The sequence below is a fragment of the Oreochromis aureus genome, linkage group 12 (assembly GCF_013358895.1).
Source record: "Oreochromis aureus strain Israel breed Guangdong linkage group 12, ZZ_aureus, whole genome shotgun sequence".
NCBI classification, from domain to species: domain Eukaryota; kingdom Metazoa; phylum Chordata; class Actinopteri; order Cichliformes; family Cichlidae; genus Oreochromis; species Oreochromis aureus.
In genome coordinates this window covers 3,480,193-3,500,975 of record NC_052953.1, presented here as the reverse complement: position 1 = coordinate 3,500,975, position 20,783 = coordinate 3,480,193, and the positions used below count along the sequence as shown (strand labels likewise).

The following is a 20,783-nucleotide window of genomic DNA, read 5'->3' as shown; positions in this document are numbered from 1 at the left end:
TCCTTTCATATTTACACTGCTCCCAAAAATTACAGGAAAACTTTGAAATCATCCCGGATATCTACTGAATACTGATCAGGACAGGATAACATGTTAGGAACAGAAGGATGCTACGTCGTCTGAAAGAAATGAAAGGGCTGAATTCAAAGACACCCCGAATATCAAAGTGAAAAAGTGTCAGTTTTGCTAAAGTTTCATTTCATCGACCCTGAACACCTAGATTATATAATTGATGCACTACGTCTGCAAACATGTACTTACGATATTTTATTTTTGTATTTCAGTCCTGAGATGAGTCCGCTGAAGTCTGTGCCTCAGATTAGAATAGACATGGACCCAGACGATGATAACACCTTCTACTGGAAGAGCAGAGGATCTGAAACATCTCTGTAGATCTCCGAACGGCCGTCTGTCAACCTGCAGCACAACTTTTCTTTTCTTTTTACTGACCTTCAATGATTCTTTTAACTCAGATCTCCTTCATGACTTCAAGACTTTGTTCTGAAGAGCAGCACACTTTAGAAAAAGCATTACGGTGCACACTGTATGGTCTTTCCTCACCACGTTTCTCTCACAGCTCCACAGTTAATCTTTGCTTACAAAGGTAACCCCTGAATACTCTTCTATGCAACTCCTCCTACACATCCCCGACCGAGGCTGCAGCTCACTCTGACCACGCACGGACTGCCCTCCCTGCTCTTTTTATATAAACATATACAAATATCATCTGTCTAAGTTTTTATATAAACCGAATTATTCTAATAATATTTTCCTGTAGCAGGAAAATCATGTTTTTATAGCTCTACCTCTTGTTTTAGATTCAATGCTTATCATGAATGATTGCAATGTGTTGATTTTTGATGGGGTTTTGATATTTTCTCTCTGTCCTCTTGTAGAAATGATTCACATGAAGAGATTCACTCTATGATCATAGCTTGTGAAGGAAATACAATAGATATTTAAGTAAATTAATAGCAGATTAACAATGCACATTTGTATGTGCAGATGAGGAAAATATTTTTATTCTCACTTTGTGATGCAGTTTTACTTGCTTCACTTTCTAATTTTCTGAATCTTTTTCTCTTTTGCTTTTGTTACTCATTTAATTTAAATCATTTTCTTCTGTTGTTTTGCTTTTTTTTAAAAAAAAGATTTTGTTGTGTGTGTGTTCGTAACATTTCTTTTTTTTTTTCTGTTCGAGTAGAAAACAATCCAGCGACATAATCATCTGATTTTCCTCCGCCAAACTTAAACTAACTAGAAATGCATATCATAATAATTGCTTGTGCTGCACAAAGTACTTTACCTAAGTGGCTTATAAGAGATTGATTCAGTCTGAAATTCTTAAAGCAACAATGTGAAAAAGAGGAGACAGGAATCAAATCCATGCAAGCTCAGTGCAGTGGGACGGCTTCGGTTCACGGCAGGTTTATTCGTTTTTCTCAGCTGTTTTTGGAATTATCTGATGATGTGAAGACACGTGATCTAATGAGTTTTTAATAAGGATGTGTTTGGGCTTTAATACAACGGTCACATGCCATGCTGTGCTTAAATTCAGAGCCTTATTGGTCGCTGTTATGCAATCCTATCTCCTTCAAATCCACACAAAGACCCGTGTGCACGTCAGCTGTCAAACACATCTTCGAATCTTTGATTGCTGGTCAGTGTTTGACTCAGTTTTCTTTATTCTAACTCAAATTTCTAATTACCAGGGAAAGCATTTTAATTTTGGCCCCCATAATAAACATTATAGTGGCTATAACAGGACAGAGGGAAAGAACTTGTTGAACTTGCAGTGTGTGCACAGGGCATGTGTGTGTCCTGTTTAACCCACACACATCCTTTAAACAGTTGTTAAAACGTCATGTCAGTCTGCTGCAGTGAGGCAGAAGATACACAAACTCCATATTTGCTCCAATGTTTTTACTTCAAACTGTTTCCCACAGAATGACCACGTGCATCTCTCTGACCGCTCGTCTGTTTTTGGCCAGTTATAAAGGATAATTCAGGTTTATGTGAACTTATATTACATATATGTGGCTGCTGTGTGGGTCGTGCTAACTTTGAACTCTTCACTTCTGTTGTAGTAATCAGGCAGGAATCAGAAGTTGTATTTAGAGAAATGCAAGCTCCAAAGTTTGTTTGAAAAAACAAAAAGTTGTAGCTGACCTGTTATGGATCAGCTGTAGGTTTCTTGGTATATACAAAGAAAAATGTTCTTTTCTTCAGTGCAAAAACATTTTATATTTTCCCCCCCAAACTGCAGTAAGTTCCAGAATCTCACTGAAACAACTGAAAGCAGGGTGCTCTGCTCCTGTACACCCACTTTCACCTGACATGCATTTTACTTTAGCAGCTTTGTTATATAAGAGAGCAATTTCCCATAATTTCCCAACAAAATTAATAATAATAAAATAAAATTAATAATATCTTATGTTAATAACTCCATCAGATAGCAGGACATACAGGTGGATGTAGACCCTGTGCATCTTTAACATACTTATTCCTGGGGAATACAGACTACCTTTGCATGGTAAGATAAATAATCCATATTTATCTTACAGTAGTCATTACTGTAGCCCCTCAGTTCATTCACTGACTGGATGACTCTCATTAGCAAAGGAAAAAAAGAAAGACTGAACAACAACAGTCAAAAGGGCCACTTTAAATGTTGAGCGACAGACACTCTTGGCACTTTGATCCAAACAGTAGACACAAAAAGCTTTTACATGCTGTTTTCTGCTTTTGTTTTGTTTCTGTGGTAAAGATGGAGAGCTCAAAGTTTGCATGACCCACATTAAAAGGTTAAAAATAACCCACGGTTATCTTTTAACTCCAGTACAGCCATCTACACCATCTCCCCACTCAATCTCTAATAGGTGCACTGAAGCACTTTCTTGCTTTTAATTTTAATTTGAAACCACCGGGCCTCTCTGTACGGATCGCCGCGGTAGAGATTTCAAAGACGTGAATAAATAAGCCCTCCTCTTCCTCTGTAATTCACGCAGGTAACGACATAATTCATATTCCACATCAGTATTTACAGCTGTCAGCAGCAGCAAGTGGAAACAAATGTGATTCAGCGCCCGGGACATTTTCTGTGGGGAGTGATTAGTTTAAAGTGTGATTCTGTGTAAGCGTGTCGGACAAAACCCTACAACATGACGTGAAAACCTTCTGTTAATCCTAGTGTTTGGAATACTGATGCAATTTTTTTTATTATTATTAACATTTTGTGACTTTTTAGAATAGGGGAAATTGTTTATTTTAGAATCTATATTTTTCAAATGAAATGTATATTGGAAATAAAGAGAATTATCAAACAGCAATCGAGTGCTTGTCAGTCTGATGTTGGTGATAATTAAAGTGTTCCATATTAAAAAGTCAGCATAACTAAATTTAATGCCACAATTTTTAACTGAAACTATTTGACGATTATTTATGTTAAAGTAAATTTAAGGCAAAACTTGTCTGTAAATCACTATTTTGTGATTTAACAAACAAGTGAAACCGAATAACTGAGTCACTGTGCACTTTACGTTTCCTCAGAACACACAATCATCAGAAAGCACTTTTACCCTGGATAAAAAAAACCTGAATCTGAGGTGAATGGTTAGCTGATTGATGCACAATTAATGATTTTGCATTTTTGCCTTTTGAACATTAGTTAAAAGATCTCTTTTAATCTTTTTAAGACACATAAAAAGTTCAAGGACATTCATCAGTTAAACATGTAAATTCACTTGAATTACAAGTGCTCATGGACTCTATCCCCCATAATGCAATGCACCAAGAAGCTGGCAGACCTGAAGCACTCGCTAGAAAACACCTTAAAATAATATCCATTCGCTTCCGCTTATCCTTTCCAGGGTTGCGGGGGGCGCTGGAGCCTATCCCAGCTGTCATAGGGCGAGAGGCGGGGTACACCCTGGACAGGTCGCCAGTCTGTCGCAGGGCCAACACACAGGGACAGACAAGCATTCACGCTCACATTCACTCACACATTCACACCTAGTGACAATTTGGATTATCCAATTAACCTATCCCCACAAGCTGCATGTCTTTGGATTAAAATAATAGTCTGTAAAAATATATATGATATGATGGTGCTGGAATTGTTCTCTTTGCACAGGTTTTTGATTTTACTCACCATTACTGATTATGTAGCTCCCTCTACTGTCAACTGAACGGTATTACAGACTATAGCACAGATGTTTCAATAAAAGAGCAGTGTGTGTGTGTGTGTGTGTGTGTGTCTACTTTTGAAGGCTCAGTTGTAGTTGTTGCTGTTCAAATCTTTGTCAATACAGCTTTATCAAAATCGGCTATGTAATTTAAAAGTTTCATAATACTGTAAATACTGTACTTGATGGGACAGTTTTTCTTAGTTATCAAAGTTATTAAAACAGTATGTGTGGGCTGACATGCAGAACAATACTGAAAAGTGTAAAGAGACAGGAAAATGAGTTTATTGTGGAACCTAAACATGCAAAATGAATAATCTACATAGCACAGGAAGATGAAGAAGAGGAGACTCTTCTTCACTCACCTTTTTGCTCACTATGTGTTTACACACCACTCTGCATCTAACCATTAGTTGTTATCAATCTCTGGGTCTCTTCCACAGCCTGTCTTAGCCCTGTCTTCTTCCAAAACTGTCTTCTGACCATAAACAACAACATCATTTTGCTGTACATGTACGATGACAATAGAGGGCTATTCTATTCGATCACTTCAGCTACAGTTTAAAATATCTCCAGGTCATTTTCAGAGCAGCTTTGAAGCTCCCGTTGGCTCTGTAACAAAAGGCCAAAAGTACTCTCAGATGTCAGCTAATTATTCTACACAGAGTGTAAGAGACGCTGCAGCTTATCCACCACATCAGCATTTAGAAACACCATCAAAACAAAGCACTAATCAGCAATGTGTGATTCCTGCTCTCCCCACGCAATCAGGGCATTCCAGTTCATTAACAGACATGCACAGATAATTACTGAATTACATTAAAAGCATGATTTCACGTCAACTTTGATACAGTGTCAGAGGTTATAAAAAGGTAACTGCTCACTGTTTCCACTAGGGGGCTATAATGAGCTGTGGTAGAGATAAAAAGCACCGGTGAGGATGAACCTGCTTTCAGCTGGAAGCAGGCTGAAGAGAAAATAGGAAAAATATACAGCTAGACTTATTCTGACAAGACTTGTAGCTGAAGACTATAATTTATGTTAAACTGCTGTGTGAGCAATTGTGGTAGTTTGTTGCCAAGTGAAAGAGGCAGAAAAAAGTCAATTAAATGACTGAATAGACTTAAATCATAGCTTGACATGAACCTTCTTTCAGATGCTCATGAAAGAGGACATTTCTAGGAAGTGCTCACGTCAGCCCAGCAAACATGGATGAAACAGTAACTTTATCACAAACCTGGTCGTGACAGCAAAAACTGTGCAGATCAAACAGAAACCAAAAGGCCACAGTTTGAAATCTCAGTATCTACTAGGACTGGCACTATATTAGATTTAGTATTTATTAGTTAATTTCCTTCACACTTCACACACTACAGGTATTTTCATACTGGAAATACCTGGAAAGAGCAGCAGCATACCATCAACTCAGAAAGTTTTCTTCACATATCTCTGAATTTTGTTTTTGATTTGTTGAGGGGCCAGTATGCCTCATGTATTCACCGTTATGTGAATTCCCTAGAGAATGAGTAGACTGTCCATAGGATGTATACAACAAAAAAGGAGGAGGCAGCTGTCATGTCCTGACAGTGAAGGCAAGGGCATGAACATTGCATTCTTCTTTATGGCCAGCAGGGGGCGACTCCTCTGGCTGCAAAAAGACGTCCAGTTATGCAGACGTTTGTGCAAACGATGGCCCTCAGCTCACTCTATGACCTCACTAAACATTTGTTTCATGGCATATGGTGTCAATCACTAGTTTCAAGTCATGTTGAATACAACATGGATCTCATTCAGTAAGTTATGGCGCCCGTTAGAGTCACCTCGTGATTTAGATATTGCTAAATGATCATGTAGTGTTCCTCAGTTTAAAAAAACCCCAAAATAACAAAATAACTAACCTACTAACTAACTAACTAAAAAACAAAATTGTAAAAGGCTCATTTTAATCCTGGAGTGGCATGTGAACCTTTAGCAGTGTTACTGGTGTGACGGGTGTCTTTTAGCACAGAGTACAGGTTGTAACCGAGCAGATCAGTGCCTGAACATGAGCACAGGCTCCACAGGAGAACAGAGGTGACACTTGAGATGGGGAGCGAGAGCAGGATCCACCCACACGAATAACACAGTCCTTCTGTGTGTCTGGGGTAAAATAATATTATTTTACTTTTGTACATTCAGGACTGATGTGCATTTTGAGCTACAAGCACATTTGTGGACAAATGCAGCGGTCTGATTGGTCAGATTTGCTTATTTGCATTCGACAAAACAAAAGAAAAAAACATCAACCTTGGTCAGAAAAAACAAACGCTGCAAATTCATCCAAACTTCTGCGGTTGGCGTGAACAACTGAATTTTTAACACTCAACATATTCACACAGATCCTGTGTGTGAAAGGCCTTTAAAGCTAGCGATCAGACCATAAACACATGAAAAACGTGATCATAACAAAAACCCCCAAAAACAAACAAGGAAAAAACCCAGCTCGTTCTCATTAATGTGTTAAAATTGGAAGCTCATTGTGTGACAGGTTGGGAATAACAAAAAGGAAGCTATACCCGCAGAGAGGATGAGTATAAGCTCTATAAAAATAAACTGTATTATTAAGACGTTGTGTCCCTTCACAGGAGGAAACTGGGTGATTAATCGCAGTGCATGAGTGATCGGTCACATCTTAAACAGTATGTGTTTGCCTGCTGACGTAATGAGATTTCACTGTTGTATGAACACAGACCAACACTGATAGGGAAGCATTCAAGAAGAGGAACATTTTGTGACTGATTTAACAATAAAGTCATGGTTGTTCTTATAACACAGTTCTTATAACACAGAACCTGAATGATTTGCAGGACGACCTTCAGTTTGCACGTTTCTTTTGGAAATTTGAGCCTTGGTTTGATTCTCCATTTACAGTAGTGACATAATAAAGTGTGCAGTTTTTACAGTGGCTTGAAGCACAAAGGAACTACCCTCTGACAATAGTGCAGGTTCGCCCTTTGCCTGCATGTGGAATTGTTATATTGATGTCTTTGACCCTCAAACAACCGAGCTGTTTCAATAAAATAAAACTTTTAAAGTATTTTGTACAAAAACACTGAAAATCAAGCCTGCTGCAGCAGGACGTCTTTCTACTATATTTATATTAATTAATTAAGGAAATTACAATGTAGTGATTACAAGTGCAAAATTACAATAAAATCAAAGCCAACCGTGATAGAAAGGAAAAAAAATTCCTGGCTTCAAATGACGTCACACAACTTTACGTTACTCTCACCACACAGTGGGCCAATTCCTCCAAACATAAAAACAATGAAATGTTGTAGGACTAGTTATAGGGTGACAAATTCATGGTAGAAGACACTTTTAGGACTGAAAATCCTTTTTTTTTTTAAAGTTTTTTTAATTACACTTATCTTCAAATTTGGGTTTTTTTTTCACTACTTTCTGCTGTTTTTGCCACACACACCTACTGGAGAGGAAATGTTTACAGGAAGTGTCCTTCATTATGATTCAGCTGCTGTTTTGCTGCTTAGTTTCCTTAATCTTCCTCCTCAGCTCTTCATTTGCTCTGCTCTGTCACTCACAATATGAAGGCTCATTTATAACCTAACTGCAGCAACAGTCAACAATTAGTTTATTGACAGGTTAAATTCAGATGAAATTAGTTTGGACATTTTGGGCTTCACAGCATCCTCAGCTTCCATCTTTTCTGTCTATCTTTCTGTTACCAATAAGGGCTCTGTGAACCCTTCCAGTATGGCTTCCAAACACACTGCAGTGCTCAGACTTTAGCAAAATAACTAAAAGCTTCTCATTCCTGCTAACTCTGGTCACATCAGCATCCCTATCCTCCTGGACCTTTGGAGCCTTTGACAACCTTCTCTCACCATCCTTCTGTCACATCTGTCCAACTGTCTTGGCTTTACTGGTACTGTACTCTCCTAGCTTCAGTCCCATCTCTCTTGTCACCAGTGGGAGGCTCCTGATCCACCCCTGCCCCATTAAATCATGGTGTGCCTCAAGGTTCTGTGTTTGGACCCCTTCTCTTCACATCTATTCTTCTTCTACTCCCCGTTGGTCAGATGGGAGAACATGTAGACGTGTAAAACTCTCCCCTCTTACTCATCACAAAAAAAGGAAAGGAGGCACCATCCTGTGACGCTATGTAGCAACTGTGTTTTAGGAGTTGCCAACACCAATAAAACAACAGGCCCGGGACTCTGGGACCTCTGAGAAATGTGTCATGACCTCTGGGATGCAAAGTTTACATTTTTAGTCTGATGAAGTTCATCTGTGTGATGTGGGACTTATGTGAAGAGAGTAGATTGTACAGTTAAGTAACATCTTTGCTCCAGATCCATGAAACCCCCCACTTTGTCACCACAACAACTCTTGAGCGTGACACAAGCCTTTGTCCTGTTTATACCGCTTATATCTGTGACGGGGGAATGTTGTCACCAAATTTAAGCCTGCTTCGCTGCTCAGATACTCACCTCGTCCAGTGAACCCAGATGGGGCTCTGAGGACGAGGGAGAGAGGACCAACAAAAAAACAACACAACGTCTACAACCCTGACGCTCTGATAAACTCTGAAGCTGCACTGTGATGTTATTTTAGGTCAGTGGCAACATGGCAAAGTATTGAACTTCACCCAGACATGAGTCATCCTTCTCAGTCCACAGTTTACTTCTTATTTGGATGCATTTCATCATTTCACAGCATTAAGTCTGTGGCTGCAAAACACGCCAATGAGCTGAAGAAGAAATACATTTGATAGCTCTGTAATTAAACAGGACAAAAAAGCAAATGAGATAAACAGAATAAACCGAGAGACCAACCGTTCATTATGAAATATGTTTACAGTTTCAGGATATATATATCTCCACTGATTTACATAACTATTGATCAAAGGAAGCCACGCCATCGGATCTGAAATTCACCCTGATATGCCAACCTCATGGCAGGACTACAGGAAACATACGGGAGGCAACAGTTAGTAGGATTCATCCTTTGGGAATCCCGAGTGTTTCTCAACATTAAACTCAGCTGTCAGTCTGAGGGCTGAACCAAAGATCCATTGCTCCCAATAATATAATGTATTTCCAGTAGTTTTCAAAAACAGAACAAACGAATCACACCTTTCATTCATTTTATTTTATTTACAACCCTGCTTCCAAAAACGTTTTGATACTATGTATAACTTAAAAAAGAAATGAATGCAATGAACTGCAAATTTCATAAATCAGTATTGTGAAAATTTGGTGACAGAAACACGGCTTAAAAAAACAGTTGGCAAACATCTGCGGACCGAGGAAAGCAGCTGCTGGACCTTTGGGAGAGGAATGTGCCCTGTTCTTGTCTGATAGACGATTCTAGCTGCTCAACAGTGCTTTTTGGTTTTATGATGAGCCGAATGTTGTTGGTTGGTGAAAGGTCTGTTCAGGCCAGTTCAGCATCCGGACCCTTCTGCTATGAAGAGTCCAGGTCCAGGTCATTTATGAATTTGAAATGAGCTTCGCCCAGAGAAGACGGCGGTGTTTCTGGATCACACATGGCTGCTTCTTTGTATGACTCAGCTTTAACCTGCATTTGCAAACATTTCCTGAGCCCATGATGAGCTGATTTCCATGACAGAGTCGCGCAGTCCGAGAATCATGGACATCCAGTACTGATTTTCAGAATATTCTGATCAAATCTCACACTGCAGATGATGAGATATTCAGTCTTTGCCATTTTAACATTAAGGAACATCATTTTGAAATTGTTCCAAAGTTTTTAGATGCAGTTCCTTTTGCAGATAGGTGATACTCTCTAAGATGTTCTTTTTTTATTCCCAGTAGGGTTACTGACTTGATGCCATTTAACCTGATTAGGTGCAAAATGTTACTAAAACTGTATCTTTTTATTACCGTTTTACTTTAAAAGGCTTTTGTTTGCCTGTCCCAGATATCAAAAGGAGCAAATATTCTACAGGAAATAGTGAAATGTTTACACATTTTATACTTTTTCTTTGTTCTATCTTGAATAAAATCCGAGTTTATGAGATTTGCAAATCATTGTTTTTAATGTACATTTTACATGGGTTCAGACTTTTTGGAAATGGGACTGTAATTTGTTGGCAGGAGATTTGATCTCTGGCGACTTGTGTAAAACAACATACTTCATTACCAAGTGTGTCAACTTTATTACACTGATTAACAGAAAAGGCACCAGAGAAGAAGTTGAAGACATTTTGGTAGTTAATACAGCTGTAAAATAATGTAGAATTGAAACCTCGAAGCATCCAAGAAAAGTTTCTGATGCACCAAAAAAACTGTAAAAGTGCTTCAAAAGGACAGATTACAGTCACCACAAGTAAGGACACGATTTTACATTGAGGGCAGACCTAGATGTCACATTAGTGCTGTTGGACAGTTTGCTCTTGAAAAATAATTGAATCAGGCTGCACAGCTGTTACATTTATTCAGCTAAAATGATGGATTATTGCCTTGGGGCAGCAGAAATTTCTCTGAAGTTCTGAAAGTACATCATTAGCATGTGTCAGTCTTTTTATAATTACACTGTTTTAATGGGACAGAAAATTTAGTGTTCGTGGTTAAAACATCACACTGTATATTATCATCTTAAGTTTAATCTCGAGGGCACCCATGTGCGCACACCCTGCAGAACTGGCTGGTGGAAATCCAGAAATACAGAAGCACAGCATGCTTGTTTTTTTCCCGGCAGTTATCCTGCTCGGGTTTTCAGTGCTCTCAAACTTGGATGAAGATGTGGTTACCAGTATTTATAGATTTTCTAATCTTTCCCTATTTCACATTAGAACAGCCACAGACTGCTTTCGCTTCTAGCTTCTGTACGGTGGCCCTGAGAAGTCAAATGCACTGCAACTTAAGAAAACACCAGCAAATAGAAGAATGCTCCACAATGATAGGAGCCAGTTGAGGTGGCTCGAGGATCTGAATACGACGTCTCCTGAGCACCTCCTAAGTGAGTTGTTCTAGTTACGTCCTACTGGGAGCAGGGCTTGGGGTAGACCCAGGACAGGGAGAAAAAGATGCAAGGTAATGTGTATTTTGACTGCATTATTCACAATCAGCCATTCCCAAAGTAAAGAGAGCTGTAACCACTTAAAAACCAAAGAATCTCATGAGGCCCACCCAATCTTAAATCTTCCCTTTGATCAAAAGAGGAGAAAGTGATGCATAAACAACACAGGCTGTTGGCTAGAAACTAGGAATTTCTACCCAGTCATATGCAAAGTGTTAAGTCCAATGTGTGACCCAGCTGCTACTGGCACACAAACTTTAAAATCAACAAACAGTAAATTTATGTCAGACTAATGAGTAATATCACAGACTAACCACCCCCTATTACACATTTTAATTCACTTTTATATAAATAAAATCATTTGTAGAAATATGTAACTGTACATACCTTTAAGTTGTATTTCTGTTATTTCTGAAGCCCACCTGCAGTACCGTCACTGCCCACCAGGTAGCCCAAACTTTACAAATCACTACTGTCGATACATGTTTGCCATTTGCTGGTTACTGTTAGCTCGTCACTTCCGTCACCTTGTAAAAGCACATCTGTCATGTTTTGAGCTTTTGCAGCATTTTTCTACTTTCTGGTCTTTCATTAAGTGTGTTGACCTCTGTGGGTCACTGTAGAGAAGCACTCGATTTATTGTATAAACCATTTTTGCTTCTCTGTAGTTTGTATCCGAAAAATAATAAATAACTTGAAGGGCATTTTTAAACTTTAGTTTAAATGCCCTCTGCTGTGCTGAGACGGTTCTGCTTACACTAAAGGAAAAGCAAAACACAAACATGTGGATCCATGCTGGGTTGCACTTAGTCATGCTTCCACCCAAAACCTAGAATTACTAAAATAACACCCCCAATTAATTGTGTTAGCAAAGGTTTCTCACCCAGATACCAAGGAAACATTGAAACAATGTTTAGTCAATATCAGGCGATGTCATTGAATCAACGTTGAGGTGTGACGTTGACCTAACGTCACTCTTGCACCCTTTATTGTTTTTGAAACAACGTCAGGTTTTGATATTGAATCAATGTTGAAAGCTGACATTGATTGGACGCTATATTTTCTAATACTGTTGACATTGAAACAATGTCAGATTCTGATATTGAAACACTGTTGAACTATGATGTTGATTTTCCACCTCTTTCGCAGTTTCTTTTCATTGAAACAAAAGTTAAATCATGACTGGAAATATACCGCTCTTTATAGGTATTTTAACCAATGCTAAACTACTGCATGTTTCCATCAATACTTAAACCACCTAAACACATAATTGTACTTATTCCTCAAATTGGACACCCTTTATATGTTAAAAAATGTCTCACAATGTATCATGTCAAACATTCTAAAAACAGCATCACACATGTAACAGAGAAAAAAAAACTAAAGAAAAAAAGGTCAATAGACACGTATCGTTTACAAAAGACTTTATTAAAAGACAAAGTTTCCTATTAAGATTTCTATGTTTCACGTCACTTTTAAATTTTTACTCGGGGATGGATGATGTACGTCCTGCGCCACCCATATGATCCGGAGCGTATCTGAGCCATTTCTGGACTGCTTGAGCACAGACAAACTCAGACATAGAGTTCGCCCCTACCTGCTGCGTCAGGCCATCTAGGACAAAAATAGACACACACACAAACAAAAAGACAAAAAAAGTGAATCAGAGCACATGAATAAGCTCTTGTTAATTGTCTCCAGCAGGGAGAAAATGTTTTCTTTGTTGATAGACAATTTATTTATTGCCGGACTGTAAGATGAAAGTAGACACAATCTCCAAAAGTTGAATCTGTTCATCTGGACGTAGCGTCCAGATGAACAGATTCAACGTTGTGGGAGAAACGTTTCGTCACTCATCCAAGTGACTTCTTCAGTCTCAGCTGACTGCAGGTTTCCCCAAACCTTATAAACAGTACATTTGCATAATGACTGAAACCAGCCCACTGAAGGAACAATGGGCTGGGAGGTCAGTTCCTTAATCATAATTATGCAAATTCCCATGACCATTGATCAACAATCACGGACCAAAACCCACTGATCAAAGAACACTGATCAATGGCCATGAGTACCATTCACAGAGAGTTGAGGAATGGCTGCAATCACAGCAAAGTAGACACAATTTCGGACTCCCACATTTTGTCCGAAACTGTACATTGACGAGTTTTTTTTACTGTTCAAATGTATTCAAATGCGACCGTGGAAATAACGAATAGAAGAAAATTCATTCATTCTTACCTTATGTGGTGCAGGCCACAGCAGTGACTTCTCCGGTCAATTCCACTGAGAGTAAACGTAATGTCCCGCTCTACTGTACAAGACAATGGTTACCTGGAGGGATATACCACTGTGATAGAGGTGCTGCGGAATAGTCCAAGTGATCGCTGCTTTAATTTCCCGGTCAACTACACATAAATTGCACGTCGACACGATTTTTTTAAAGCTGGTGAACTAGACCAGAAATTATTGATAACAAAAGAACAATAAATCTACTTTCTCCGGTACTTTATACCCGCTCAGTTGCAATGCAATTTAACGCTCAACTACAAATCAATGGCTTTTTGATGGTGACCGGTGCGGAATAATCTTCATCTATAAATAGACGTTTTCTCGACGTTGTTGTTGTCACCTGGTCGACTACAAATAGATCAAATATCAATGACAAAAAAAACAACGGTAAATCAACATTATTACAACGTCCCATGTAGTTTACCACAGTATTTCAATGTTGTTACAACATTGGCATTTCAACCCCGACCATAACAACGGATCGGATGAAAAATCAACATCAATTCAATGTAGTCTTGCTATCTGGGCAGAGACAGCTGCAGCACTGCAGCTTCACTTCATACTAACTGAAACTCCAAAAACCAGGTGGTTTAGACCAGCGGTCCCCAACCCAGACCGGTTTCATGTCCGACAATATTTTCACGGACCGGGCTTTAAGATGTCGCCTGTATATAATAATACATGCGAATTCAGTGTAATTGTGTAACTTTATTAGCAGCGTCCTCCTGGAAGGAACATCCTCCTCTCTGTCCCTTAATGCTCTCTGGTCGCTATGGTACCGGTACAGGTCCGTGACCCGTGGGTTGGGCACCGCTTTTCTCCCGCACGTGGGATGCATTTTAAAATGAGCGGTATCACTGAAAGGTTTCAAAATGAAAACAAATCACACAATGAAATTAAGACCAGGCAGTGATCCAAAAGTTTTTCAAAAATATTTTTTTTACAATCTTGGCCCAGGAGAACATTTCAAAAATGTATTTCTTTACGGTAAACAAAGAGAAAACTTTGGAGTGGTGTTTTTATGCAGCTCTTTCACTGTTCTGGCTCGTTTGAGATCGATATGGGCTGCATGTGGCGTATTAACTAAAATGAGTCTGACACCTCCGCTCTGAATGCAAAAAGTGGTCTTCTGATAAAAGCCAATATTCCTCCTCAAAAGGCTTTCAACGATGCTTCAAGTGTTGAATGCGCCATTTGGAGGACGCTCGCCAGACAATAACATATTGGCTTTGGAAAAATCTGTCTTCACTCAAATGTGAAATGAAATACGCTCCGAACTCCGGCTCCTCCAATTCTGCTAGAATTAAGCTTTTGTTTCTGGGTGCTATTTACCAGCAAAGAAACCCCTCCTGACATGCATTACTACCATTTTCATCAATTGTGTCAAATTTAGGGTAAAGTCTTTTGTTTAAGGCAAGCATCAGTCCATGCCATGGATTCATCATCTTTTCCAGGGAGAGATATTGAAACTATTGCTGCTCGGACACGTCGTCCTGTTCTAAAATAAGAAAAAGAAACATGCCTCGCTTGGCTTCAACGCAAAGCCCCAGAGTGGGCACTGGGGTAGATTTGTTTCTGGAATACTTTCGCGAAAAAAATTTGTGTTAACTTGCAAACTTTTGTGCTACGTCTACAATGTACAGCAGCAGTTAATGTGCTGTTCCAGTCCGGGTTTAATGTCGTGTCACACTCAGAGAAAGCCTTCTAGGAAAAGAGCAGAGATAACACAACACCTGAGCTCGGTGATATGGAGCAAAAATCTTGCACTCATCTTAAGAGACTGATTGACATAAAGTGTGATGAAGTATAAGTTTCATTTTCATTTTCATTGAGAAAAACTGTTTCCACTCAGACAGTTCATTTTCTTTAGAATAAGCTTGTATATTTCACCTCAGACACAAGACATGATGACAGACATGAAGCCAGAGTGAAAGAAAGAATATGCACGGTAGAACAGATGAATAAATTAGTGAAGCTGGATGGAGAGAGAGCCTGACGGCACACATTTCTATTAATATGACAAACTCGAGACAAGTGCAAATTAAAAGGACCAGTGACCTCAACAAGCTTGCATCTGCAGAAGTGCCAGCGCCGAGTCTCCAGGCCGGAAACAGTGCCGCATTTTTGTCACATCCTTGCTTCACCTTAGACTGAGAGCTCACCACGGCTACATCACAGGTAATGATGGAGCTCTTCTCGAAAAGAACTCACACAGTGAAGCACAATGACATTAGGTGGAGGATTTGCAATCAACAGATCCATGCAGCAGCTTCAAAGGAAAGGACCCCCAACTGTGCAACCAAACACCAGCTCTACAGGCCTCAGCACAGCAACCCTGATGTTTCTCTGACACCTCAGACCTCAGGCACTTGACTGAATATCTTGAACATGAACTCATCCTTTGATCTGTCACATGAAACACTGAACTCCCGACACAACAAAAAAAGGAAGAGAACACAACCCTTTGGCTTTACTCCTAACCAAACCTTATGAGTTGTGACTTAATTGTTCACAGAGAAAAATCAGTCGGCAAATCAGATGTAGACGTGCTCCTATTAATTTAACTGTAATGTGATATGTGACAATAAAAGCCTGAGCATGCTTCTATTGTTGAAAAGTAAAGTACATTCAGCCTGATTTGCCTGTGTCAGCTTGTTTATGTGTCACTTACCGTTCTCCTGTTTTCAGGACGTCATCATCACGTCTGACTCATTCGAACTTCGGACAGAAGCAGTCATGAATGTGCTGATGCACGCTGCAGATTACTGAGCCAGTTGAGAAATAATAAATAAAAAAGAGATCAAGAAATTTATCTCATTAAATAAAAGATAGAAGTTTGGACACACCTCATTTAATGGTTTTTCTTTATTTTCATGACTATTTACATTGTAGATTCTCACTGAAGGCATCAAAACTATGAATGAACATATATGGAATTATCAAAACATGTTTTATTTTTTTAGAGTCTTCCAAACAGCCCCCTTTGCTTTGATTACTGCTTTGCACACTCTTGGCATTCTCTCGATGAGCTTCATGAGGTCGTGACCTGCAATGGTTTTCCAACAGTCTTGAAGGAGTTCCCAGAGATGCTGAGCGCTTGTTGGTCCTTTTGCCTTACACAGCCTGGATGTGTGTTTGGGGTCATTGTCCTGTTGGAAAATAAATGATGGTCCAACTAAACACAAACCTGATGGGATGGCATGTCGCTTCAACTTTGAATAAATCCCCAACAGTGTCACCAGCAAAGCACCCCCACACCATCACACCTCCTCCTCCATGCTTCACAGTGGGAACCATGCATGTAGAGACCATCCGTTCACCTTTGCTGTGTCACACAAAGACATGGCAGGTGGAACCAAAGATCTCAAATTTTGGCAGTCCTCATGTGAGACAACTTCATCGTAGCGCTTGATGGTTTTTGCTACTGCACTATAATGCAAGAGCCATCATTACTAACTGACCTTCAGTTCTTATAGTAATGATGGACTGTCGTTTCTCTTTACTTCGCTGATTGGTTCTTGCAATAATATGAATTCTAACAGTTTTCAAGTCAGCCTGTCAGCTGTGTACCAACCTGACTTCTGCACAACACAAATGATGGTCCAACCCCATTAAGAAGGCAAGAAATGAACCCTGACAGGCACACCTGTGAGGTGAAACCATTTCAGGTGACTACATCATGAAGCTCACTGAGAGAAGGCTGAGGGTTTGTTGTACTGTCAGCAAAGCAAAGGGTGGCTACTTTGGGGAATCTAAAATATAAAACACATTTAAAGTTATTTATTGATTGTTTCTTTGCTCCATATGTCTTGTTTCATATATTTGATGTCTTCAGTTTGTATCTACAGTGTAGAAAGTAGTAAAAATAAAGAAAACCCATTAAATGAGAAGGTGTGTCCAAACTGGATTTGAAAACCAACTTTAAATGCAGCCAACATGCATTCGGTGATAAATTGTAATGTAACTGACTGGAGGAAGTGCTATGCACCAACTTCTGATATTTGCAGAACAGCTGAAAATGGAAATGCACTTTAAAAACAAAAACAAGACACAAGTACTACAAATCAGAGCTCTAAATATGTCTAAAAACCATTCATACTGTGAACAGTTGCCTCCTGCTGTTCTTGTGAATGTTCACCTTGAAGCATGTCTCTGCTTGTTTTTAATGCCAGAAAGACATTTAAATAAGAAAAACAATGCAAGAGCCAATTTGTCAGGAGCCAGTGCATCATCAGCTTTGGACAAGTTGATTACCAGTCCTCTGCCAGCAGTGCGTACATCATCACTTGGCTTAAAATGACTGCATCAGTCATCAGCCATCGCAGCTACGAACCACTTTATTAGGCTATAATGAGATTAGACTGGGTGAGTTCTTAAACAAAAACAGCTCTGTTGGCTTCCATTAAAACTGTACACCACCTTACAACTAACACACCCATCACAGTGGATAAGAATGCAGTTTTCTAAAACATGAACGTCCTGCAATCTGCCCATTAGCTTCACTTGTATCAGTCATGCAAACATAATTCAGAAATGTAATGTAACTACATCCCTCCTGACTTCTCAATGCAGCTCATTAATACAGAAAAGATGATCAAGATGAGAAAAGAATCGATCAGTCATTAAAGCATTTTACTGAAAGCATAAACAGAAGCAGGACTGTTCATCAAATTCAACTCCTACACTTTCCCAAACTGTGGAACAGGTAAAAACAATGTTAGTGCAGCAGCACTGAAAACTGATACACAGGATGATACAGAAAACTTCAGTCTTCAGTCTTCCAAAAGGTTACACACAACCAGCACTGTGCAGACACGGTGACTTCTTCGACTGAGATCGAAGATTGATGCTGTTATTGAGGTCGCTCATTGACAGAGTCTGGCCAGGAGGCAGATTTAACAGCTGTGATTTAATTAAACTATAATAACTCATTAAGAGTCAGCACTTCTCACTCTGCAGCTGGAATATTACTCAGGGTGAGACGGAGGGGAGAGAATCGAGGGGCAGGAAGGACGGCTTGGTCTTTATCATCTATCAATAGCAAGCAGCTTTCCGCGGCGTGAAAGCGACTCTGCGACGTGGGTAAATTTTTACTGTAGATCACTGGAGCTGCTGAATGACAAGGAGACAAAGCTCACCCCAAAAGGAAGCAAGAGGAAGTAAATTAACAGTTTATGACCTTTGTGATTCTTATAGCCCTTTTATATGAGCGTTCATGGTGCCGCTTCTAGTGGAGGCATATGTGAAAGAGTTGTGAATGATTGCATTTAAAAAAATGACTGGCTGACACTAGTGCTACAAATCAGTGCTCTGACCTTCAGGCCAAAGTCACTGGGATTTGAACTCATCTGAGATTTTTAGTAGACACAACTATAGTACAGCTACCGTAGGGCGAGAAGCAGGATACACCCTGGACAGGTTTCCAATCTGACACAGGCCTAACACAGAGAGACAGACAACTACACCTCTGGGAAATTTAGAATTGCCAGTTAACTCAACCCCACTAACCAAGTGTCTTTGAACTGTGGCAGGAAGCTGGAGTATCCATTTAATCCAAGGTCATGTGATATTTTGAATCTCCATATATCATTCCCTCTGTATGATGCCAATGCAGACAATGACAGTAAGAAATATAGTTTTAAATAGCTTCATAAGATTATTATCATTTTGACCAGATCAGATTCAGATCAATCTACTGAGAGGTCAGAGGTCAAATGGGACATATTTTAATTAGTTATACAATACTTTCCAAATGTTGCTAACACACACCACACTTGTAAGAATCATAGTTTTTGTCTGTTTTCAACCAACAAACCGTGAAGTTGACCTTTATGAACTTGGTGGTTGTAAACCAAATTTTAATGGCCCGTTAACACGACCTCCTGCTACATCACCACAAAGTTTCATCAGAATTCACTGAAAACTTTTTCGAGCTGTGGTGTTTACAGAGCGAATGACACGCACGCGTGCACACAAACACAAAAACACAAAAACAGAACTTCCTTGGAAGAAGTAATCAATTCCTCGCAGGTCTAATCAGTTGTTTGTTTTCAGCAAAGCTTCAGCATCCTCAGATGTTCATTATGTGTTTTCTTCTCATTGTCACAGATGTTAAAGTTTATTAACTGAAATCAGGATTTTTGGAAGAAATGTTGCTGTCACACACACAACAAGGCCCGGGAGAACAACAAAGGCAGGAACACAGACAGCATACTAATTTTTACTTCTTCTTCTACTCCGTTTTCCAAACAGTCGGTGTATTTTTTGCAAGAAGCCAGCTTTATCTCAAAGGCTAAGGTGAATGCGTCTGTAGGAAAAAAAGTCCTAAGCTAATTTATTGTAGTAAGGTGATCAAATTAAAAAGCTGGTTTGAAATTTAATTTGAGTCTGTAAAGGTTGAAATGATAACTTTAAAACAGCTTAAAGTATTTTCCATGCTACAGCTTTTATCCTTTCGTCCTTTTCTTTTGGTAGTTTTGGTCGACACTGAACTGCCGCGCTCTGCATGCATAACAAACAAACAAACCCAGAGACTCTTAAATCCTCAGGCAAGGACGGCTGTCCCAAAAGTCTAGACCGGAGATCAAAACACGACTGTGCTTTTCATCCTACTTGAATAAATGTGTGTTTAATGTGGCACCATCTTAAGTCATTAAATGTATTTCTGACTTTTGTTTTCAAAATTGACAGGGAGGAGCTGTCAAAGCTTTCCTCAGAAAAATGGACCTGAAGAAGGAGCTGCTGACCGTTTTCTACCGCTGCTCCATTGAAAGTGTGCTGACATATTGCATCGGTGTGTGGTTCTCCAGCTGCACTGCAGCACACAGAAGGCACTCCAGAGGGTCATCAATATGGCCCAAAAAATCATTGGACATCCTCTTCCCTCCCTGAAGGACCTGTACAGCACTCGCTGTCTCAAGAGGGCACGCAGCATCCTACGGGACTGTACACACCCAGGACACGGGGTGTTTAAGCTGCTACCGTCTGGCAGGAGGTTCAGGCTGTTGAGGTCCCGAACAAATAGACTCAAGGACAGCTTTTACAACAGGGCAATAGCCCTGATCAACGCAAATAGCTGACCTGATTGGCTGCCTACCTGGACTTACCGTTAACAACGGTAAAAACAGTAATAATAATAATATTTATATTTATAACAAGGTGCAATAATAATTAATGTGCAATAATAACAGTGTGCAATACAAATACACTTATTCTTCTTTTCTATTACTAAGTTATTATATTGTGTTGTGTTGTTTGTGTTGCGTTGTG

At 39.5% G+C, this 20,783-nt stretch overlaps 1 protein-coding gene across 5 annotated transcripts in view; it reads left to right on the top strand.

Annotated features, from left to right (window-relative positions):
- slc4a4a (solute carrier family 4 member 4a) overlaps positions 1-3,329 on the top strand; it is a 64,751-nt gene extending 61,422 nt beyond the window's left edge. For 3 of the 5 annotated variants that reach the window (XM_039621005.1, XM_039621006.1, XM_039621007.1), the window contains exon 26: positions 285-3,329. In XM_039621005.1, the coding sequence (XP_039476939.1) occupies positions 285-393 (109 nt within the window). In that variant the 3' untranslated portion in view covers positions 394-3,329. The remainder of the gene's footprint in view (positions 1-284) is intronic. The other 2 variants (XM_039621008.1, XM_031756573.2) reach the window with 1 other exon arrangement.
- Positions 3,330-20,783: the final 17,454 nt, after the last annotated feature.